Genomic DNA, 8,460 nt, shown 5'->3' on the forward strand with positions numbered 1-8,460 from the left:
TCACAGCCCCACCAGAAATGACCCTTACTTTTCTGCCGATCAAAATTTCTTTCAAACTGGATTTTGTCTGGGTTGATTTGAAATAGTTTCACAGATCCATCTTCACAACCAACCTATTAGGGGAGAGGAGGTAGAAAATAGAGAAATAAGCATTTTACAATTTTAACTTTTACACTTATAAACATATTTATTTACAAATATATACATTTCTTCCCTAAAGTGATCACTTGCTCTGAAAAATAATTAGTGACAGAAAAAAGTACTGGCACCAAGAAACTGGTTGTGTATTCTTGGTAGCCTTTATGTCCTGACAAGAAAGCAGGCTAAGTAGTGGCCCAATTCCTGCACTGGACATAGAATAGAAGTAGGATTTCACAGGGCATCTCTGCTAGAGACCCATGGACTAAATGAAAGACCTAGGAACTATACACTGAGTGGCCAGATTATTATGATCTCTGAACGCATAATAATCTCGCCACTGTGTGTGTGTGTGTGTGTGTGTGTGTGTGTGTGTGTGTGTGTGTGTGTTAGAGGCCCGGTGCATGAATTCGTGCATGGGTGGGGTCCGGCCAGCCTGGCCAGGGGGAGGGGACATGGGCAGTTGGCCGGTCTGCCTGCTGGTCAAACTCCTGGTTGAGGGGACAATTTGCATATTAGCCTTTTATTATATAGGATATACACTGAGTGGCCAGATTATTATGTGTTCAGAGATCATAATAATCTGGCCATTCAGTGTATAATCTAAACAGAGACTTATCAAGATATTGTACAAATTAGTGCAAACCAGAAGAGAACAGTGGTCTTATCACAAAAGGTTCAACCTCTGAAAGCACCCATTCTAATGTAATGGTTGGGGGAGCAGTCTTCTCAATCTGTGCTCAAACAATTTTGAGAAACACTGTGGTGAAACACAGTTGCACAAGTTAACTAGTGGAAGGACCTAGGAATTTTTAATATGCATTAGTGCACTGTGACTCTACAAAAGGATTTAATATGCTATATTCTGAAATGAAATTCATTGTAAAACACAACAAAACAAAAGTCTCTACAGCTCCCAATTCCAAAGAACAAAGTTTGGGAAACCAAACTAACCCTCTCATTTCATAAATGAATGAACAAGGTCAAAAGTAAAAACAGAAAGGATGCAAAAGGACAAGGGATTATTAATCCTCAATATCAACTACAATCTCATTCTGGGATTGTTGAAATCTAACTCGGATCGGAATTGCTAAATAGCGTAACATAACTTTAATCTACCTTCCTATGAACACAGGGAAGAAGTTTTAAGTGGGCACAAGAGAATCTTGGTTTAAATTACCAAGAGTTGCATACTGACCAAAAGTTGAGAGCCACTGGGGCTGGCAGCCATGCTCCAAATGGGTCCTCCAAAGGCATCCATAGAATACTTGATGTTTAAGGCCTGCAAATCATACTCGATAATCTCTCCATTGAGTCCAGCACTAAAGAGTCGCTGTCCTTTTGCCCAACACAAAGCTTCTGTAGCTCGAGACTCATGACCTGGGAAAAACTGCAGAAACACCATAACTTCAACAACCCATCATGAATTCATCATCTACCAGCACTGAGTGCTCACAGGCAACATGGTGAAAAATAAGCCCTTGCTGGTTTGGCTCAGTGGATAGAGCGTCAGCCTGCGGACTGAAGGGTCCCAGGTTCGATTCTGGTCAAGGGCACATGCCTGGGTTGCGGGCTTGATCCCCAATGGGGGATGTGCAGGAGGCAGCCGATCAATGATTCTCTCTCATCACTGATGTTTCTCTCTCTCTCCCCCTCTCCCTTTCTCTCTGAAATCAATCAACGTATATTTAAAAAAAAAGAAAAGAAAAAGAAAATACTTCCCTAGCCCTAGCTAGGTAACTCAGTTAGAGCACTGTCCCGATAAACCAAGGTTGCGGGTTCAAACCCAGGTCAGGATACACACAAGAAGTAACCAGCCCTGCCAGTGTGGCTCAGTGATTGAGCATTGATCCATGAACCAAGAGGTCGATTTGCAGGCTCGATCCCCAGTAAGGGGCATGCAGCAGGCAGCCAATGTTTCACTTTCACATGGACGTTTCTCTCTCTAGTCCTCTACCTTCCTCTCTCTCTCAAATAAAAAAACATATATATATATATATACACACACACACATATATATATATTAAATTTTTATTATTTTTTTAAATATATACATATTATTGATTTTTTACAGAGAGGAAGGGAGAGGGAGAGAGAGTTAGAAACATCAACCAGCTGCCTCCTGCACACCCCCTATTGGGGATGTGCCCGCAACCAAGGCACATGCCCTTGACCGGAATCGAACCTGGGACCCTTCAGTCCACAGGCCAATGCTCTTTCCTCTGAGCCAAATCAGTTAGGGCAAAACATATATATTTTTAAAAAGCAACCAATGAATGCATAAATAAGTGGGACAACAAATCAATGTTTCACTCTTCCTCTCTCTCTCTCAAATCAATGAATAAAAATTTTAAAAAATAAAACACTTCCCTAGAAATAACGAGTGTGGGATTTTGTGCTATCAGAAGATCATGTCTATTGACATATTCATTTTTTTCCAGGATTGTGTTTTAGTTATTTCTACAGTTGGTTTTGTTTCTTTTAGTAGAACTTGTTCTGTAAAACCTTTTCAGTAGGAACCAGTCTGGGGCTCTCAGCGCTATAAAAACTTTATAAACCCCCCGGAGCCCTAGCAGTGTGAGGAAGCTAGACTGACCCCCGGACCGGACCGAGCAAAGCCCGCGCTGCTGCATCCCACTCGGACCTCCCGCCACCATCGCCATTATGCCCAAGAGAAAGGCTGAAGGGGATGCTAAAGGAGATAAAGCCAAGGTGAAGGATGAACCACAGAGAAGATCCGCCAGGTTATCGAAACCTGCTCCTCCAAAGCCAGAGCCCAAGCCTAAAAAAGGCCCTTGCAAAGAAAGGAGAGAAGGTACCGAAAGGGAAAAGGGAAAGCTGATGCTGGCAAAGATGGGAATAACCCTGCAGAAAATGGAGATGCCAAAACAGACCAGGCACAGAAAGCTGAAGGTGCTGGAGATGCCAAGTGAAGTCTGTGCATTTTTGATAACTGTGTATTTCTGGTGACTGTACAGTTTGAAATACTATTTTTATCAAGTTTTATAAAAATGCAGAATTTTGTTTTACTTTTTTTTAAAGCTATGTTGTTAGCACACAGAACACGTCATTGCTATTTTTTGGGGAAGGACATATAGTACTAATAGAATGTCTCCAAAGCTGGACTGACATGGGGAGTGGGGGGGAATACCTTTCCCTTCTAGTTTTGAGAAACTTCCTCTTGGTCCCTGGGAGAAGGGATCTCTTGATGTTGACACACATTAGCCATCTTGGCACAAATGCCTTGTCATGTGGGAAAACTAAAGTTCGTTTTTATGTCCTTTTCTCCCTCTCCACTTTAAGCATAGACTTTGGCTCTCTTAAGCGCTATTGGGACCTGACCCCAAAAAATTGATTTCTAGTATGTTGGACAATATGGTCTTTCCAGTGTCACCACTGAGATGGCATCCCTCAAAAGAGCAGCAGTTCCTTTTTGGATTGTGGATCTACAGATTGATATTCTCTGCCATTTTCATTTCATTTCCTGAAAGTCAGGGTCGGCTTGTGAAAAGCTGTTAAACAACATGCTTAATGTGAAATGTCAACCCTCACTCTAAACCTTCCCTGTTCAGAGCATCAGATGAAGACTTCACTGGGTTTTATAGTGGCTTTCTCATTTTGGCAGTTCATTGAAGAAGGGAGTTTGAAAGTTGTTGTATACTGTTAACGATTGTCTGCCCATGTCCTGCCTGTAATACCATGACTGTTTATGAAAAGTATCTTTAGTAAAGCTGGATACAGTTTGGCTTGGGGAAAAAAACACCAAAAAACCTTTTCAGTAGAATAAAATTTACATCTAGTTGTATTTGAAGTATCTATTTTTTTTAAAAAAATCAATGCAACTATCTTGATTGGGTGATGGTTTCAAAGGGTGTGTGTGTGTGTGTGTGTGTGTATGTCAAAAGTTATTAATTTATATACTTTAAGTACATGCTGCTTATTTTGTCAATTTTACCTGTAAAAAGCTGTTTAAAAAATAAAAGATAAACTAATGCAGTTCACTCCAGCCTTTCATTCAAGTCTCAAATTTCTTCTTTTTTTTTTTAATGTAAATAAATCTTTATTGTTCAGATTATTACAATTGTTTCTCCTTTTTTCCCCCCAGATATCCCCATCACCCGGTCAAGTCTCAAATTTCTAAGTGCTTTCTTAGCAATAAAAAAGTTTCATATCTATCAAGGCATTTTATTCTTTTATTTGCTTGACACAAAAGAGACTGGGTAAGTATAATTTTTCCTATCTGAATTTGAAAAGGCCAAACAAAGTACTTGTGGGTGAAGTGGCTTGCCCAAAGTGTCAGTCAATGACATGAAGAGAATGTTGGTCTCCCTATCCCTATCCCTATTCTTTTCACTCTGAGAGACACAATTTTTTCTTATTCTGAGAGTAACTAACAGAGCTAAGCAACTTTAAATAGTAGGGAAAGAAAGCAGAAAACTAGATTGAATTACTTAATTGCTGAAAAAACAGATGAGAGAATAAGAGACACGAGTAACAAATGGTTGATGTAATTCATTCAATAAGTATTAATTCAGCAGTGGCTTTATCCTAGACCAGGGGTCCTCAAACTTTTTAAACAAAAAGTTTTTTTAAACTATAGTCCGGCCCTCCAAAGGTCTGAGGGCCAGTTCACTGTCCCTCAGACCTTTGGAGGGCCGGACTATAGTTTAAAAAAAAACAACTATGAACAAATTCCTATGCACACTGCACATATCTTATTTTGAAGTAAAAAAACAAAACGGCAAAAACACCCGCATGTGGCCCGCGGGCCGTAGTTTGAGGACGCCTGTCCTAGACACTAGCTAAATGCTGGAAATATAGTCATGAACATCACTGACATGGTCCCTGCTTTCATAAAATTTGAAGTTCAATGGGGAAGACGTTAAACAACTATACAAATTATTATATAATCACAGCTGTCATAAATGACAAGAAAAACACAGGCTGCAACAAGCATGTACCACAGCACGTTTGTTCACACTAAGACCCAGTTGTGGTGACCAGTAATTTTTTAACTCCTATTAGTTCTTCAGGGATCAGCTCAATAAGTCATTCTTTTCCAAGATTCCTAAACCCACCTCATCAGAGTAAGTTATCTCTCTACTAATATTCTATGCCTGTACTTAGTGTTTTTTTTTAAATTTCTTTATTGATTAAGGTGTCACATATTTGTCCTCATCCCCCCATTCCCATCCCACACCCCTCCCCACGGATGCCCCAACCCCCTGTTGAACTTGACCATTGGTTAGGCTCATATGCATGCACACAAGTCCTTTGGTTGATCTCTCCCCCCTCCCTCCACTCTCCCCTATCCTCCCTCTGAGGCCCGATAGTCCTACCGATGCCTCCTTGTTTCTGGTTCTGTTCTTGTTCATCAGTCTATGTTGTTCATCATTTCCCCTAGATGAGCGAGATCATGTGTCACTAGAGATATACTTATATGAACTGAATGTGAGATGAGCAATAATAGTTATGCTGACAGGCAAATGAATCAGTCTGTAGTGAGTTTCTTTCTGGACCAACAGTTCTTTTGAGACCCAATATCAATGTCCACCAGTTCCTTATGTGTACATGTCGGCACTGACCCCTCAGCTCTGGATGGTGGACAAATGGTGGTAATGCAGGTTCGATTCCCTCTGGTTGGGTCTCGGCCGGACCCAGGGGCACGTGGCCTCACCCGGACCCAGGGGGTGCGTGGCCTCACCTGGACCCCCTGGACCCAGGTGCGTGCGGCTTCCCCCGGACCCGGGACCCAGCCTCACCCGGATCCAGGGGCACATGGCCTCACCTGGACCCGGGATCCAGCTTCACCCGGACCCAGGGGCGCATGGCCTCACCCAGACCCAGGGGTGCGTGGCCTCACCCGGACCCAGGGGCGTGTGGCCTCTCCCAGATCCAGGGGCGCGTGGCCTCACCCGGATCCAGGGGCACATGGCCTCACCCGGACCCGGGATCTAGCTTCACCCGGACCCAGGGGCGCGTGGCCTCTCCCAGACCCAGGGGCACGTGGCCTCACCCGGACCTAGGTGTGTGCGGCCTCACCCGGATCCAGGGGCATACGGCCTCACCCGGACCCGGGATCCAGCTTCACCCGGACCCAGGGGCGCGTGGCCTTACCCGGACCCAGGGCGCGTGGCCTCACCTGGGCCCAGGACCCAGGACCCAGCCTCACCCAGATCCAGGGGCACACGGCCTCACCCGGACCCGGGATCTAGCTTCCCCCGGACCCAGGGGCGCGTGGCCTCACCCGGACCCAGGGGCGCGCGGCCTCTCCCGGGCCCGGGACCCAGCCTCACCCGGATCCAGGGGCACACGGCCTCGCCCGGACCCGGGATCTAGCTTCCCCCGGACCCAGGGTCGCGTGGCCTCACCCGGATCCATGTACTTAGTTTTATATAAAATTTAACTGTACTTTGAACTCCTTGAGTGTAGGGCATCTGACATTTGTTTTAATGCCTAATATTTGCCACTCATTCATTTAGAAACTTTTACAGAGTGCCTACATTCCAAGCACTAGGCTGCTGGGCACTAAATTCATACATTTACCTATCTACCCACTTACATCATGATGCCCAGGGTATGTAAGACACTCAATAAATGTGAATGGAATTACATGTTGCACCTGAAATCAGTAATCAGTGCCTTTGAAAAAAACGCTGCTGTCACATCCCTCTAGATACATCCAACTGGAATTTTACCTAATTTAAAATCTCCTTTACTCCCAAATATAGGGATGTAAGTCTATATTCTCTGACAGACCAACTTAGGAATCTACTTCCTGCTATCACATCACCAAAGTTTCTGATATTAAAATGTTTCATGATTTTTCCTGAAACTGGTATAGACACCCCAGCAGGAAATGCCAGCTTACTAAAGCTGCAATAGTGTGGAGACTGATATAAAGCAACGGTCTCGACAATTTTCCTTTTTGTGCCCAAAAGAACGAGCAAACCTCAGTTTCCAAATGACAGTGAGCTGCCACAATTCCTAGGTTAGGCTCTTTCTAACTAACATAGCACATCAAAGCTTGGAGCGTCTCTCATCGGTCAGACAAGAAATCGCATGCTACAGAAGTTACATAGTTCAAAACAACTCCAGAGAGGGTACAGTCACTTTCTTTTGATCTCTGACTACAAAAGACATACACGTTTTTGTAGAACCAAACTTAAGAAGAAAATTAACACCAGAAACACCAAATCAGGCTTCCAAATGACTTACTTTCTCCTGAAAGTAGTTTGCTGACAAGTTATATATTTCCACAGTGCCATCTATTCTTGAAACAGCCAATCTGTTTGACTGGTTATTGTAAGCCACACAGCGGATCCCTGATGGGACGTAATTAAAGAAACGAACTCGATGGACTTTAAATTCACCCATTCCTAAGGGAGGAGAAAAAAAAAAGTCATTTTTGTAAAATGTTAACTGCAGTATTGTTCCTTATTATTACTGCTCTGGATGGAAGACTCCAACTATATCTCACTGAAGTTCTTTTCTACATATCTAACTAGTGATATTTTCATGCCCCACACAAGAATCTATCAAACAATCTCCAGAAGCTCAAGATTCTTTTGCAAAAATATTAAAAGATCAACACTTGAACCGAGGGAGACGCCTGGAGCTGACCGGCTGTATTCCAGGAAGAAAGAATGAAGGTCCTTCTTTCCATTTGGGGTGTGAGGCTTCTCCGAGGGTTAATACCACTTGCGAAATGCTGGGAAAGTAGAGTAAGCGCCACGACCCTCTACAGAGACAAGAAACGCTGAGAGCCCGTCAGTCTCTCTCAAAGTCAGGTCTGCAGAACTCCTGCATCAAAATCACCTTGAATAAATGGTTTTCAAAAATGCAAGATTCGTGGTCTTACTCCATAGCTCCAGAATTCCAATTTCTGGGGGTGCAGACGCTAGGAATCTGCATTTTAGCAAGCACTTCTTCCTAACTCTACAGCATGCTAAGGTTTCAAGTCAGACTTGAAGGTGGGATTGATGGGGCAGCCAGAACCCAGAGCTGAACGAGGAAGCGACAGGACTTGGTCTGGCATCTGTCAACTACCCCTCCAACCCCCCGCCCCCTACGGCCAACTTACGCCTCGGAAAGGGCAGGGGCCGGGCCTGGTGGACCCCTTACTCGTCTCCCTTCAAGGTTAGGAACCCGAGAGCAGAAAAGGGGCGTTGGGCCCGGCCCAGCCCGGCTAAGAGGGAGTCTGAAGCGCGCACGAGGTCTCCACCGCCCCTTTCATCTCCGGGGACCTACGAAGTAGCCCCCACCCGCCCTCGACCCAGGGGGACAGGGGAGCTCCGCGGGGCTCCGACTGAGGGCCGGCCG

At 44.4% G+C, this 8,460-nt stretch overlaps 1 protein-coding gene and 1 pseudogene across 4 annotated transcripts in view; one reads left to right on the top strand and one right to left on the bottom strand.

The window, feature by feature from the left end:
- The window catches only part of UTP4 (UTP4 small subunit processome component), a 36,791-nt gene that overhangs the window by 28,133 nt on the left and 198 nt on the right, over positions 1 to 8,460 (bottom strand). The window contains exons 1-4 of one of the 3 annotated variants that reach the window (XM_079800336.1): positions 7,731 to 7,884; positions 7,357 to 7,517; positions 1,337 to 1,528; positions 29 to 113 (exon numbers count right to left, since the gene is read on the bottom strand). In XM_079800336.1, coding sequence (XP_079656462.1) covers positions 29 to 113; positions 1,337 to 1,528; positions 7,357 to 7,515 — 436 coding nt within the window. In that variant the 5' untranslated portion in view covers positions 7,516 to 7,517; positions 7,731 to 7,884. Of the gene's footprint in view, positions 1 to 28; positions 114 to 1,336; positions 1,529 to 7,356; positions 7,518 to 7,730; positions 7,885 to 8,221; positions 8,425 to 8,460 lie in introns of those variants that run through there. The other 2 variants (XM_079800335.1, XM_079800334.1) reach the window with 2 other exon arrangements.
- On the top strand, positions 2,803 to 3,435 carry LOC307115834 (non-histone chromosomal protein HMG-17-like; annotated as a pseudogene). The gene has a single exon. The product of its transcript is annotated as a non-histone chromosomal protein HMG-17-like (transcript).

This window comes from Cnephaeus nilssonii (assembly GCF_951640355.1).
Source record: "Cnephaeus nilssonii genome assembly, chromosome: 20".
Classification (NCBI taxonomy): domain Eukaryota; kingdom Metazoa; phylum Chordata; class Mammalia; order Chiroptera; family Vespertilionidae; genus Cnephaeus; species Cnephaeus nilssonii.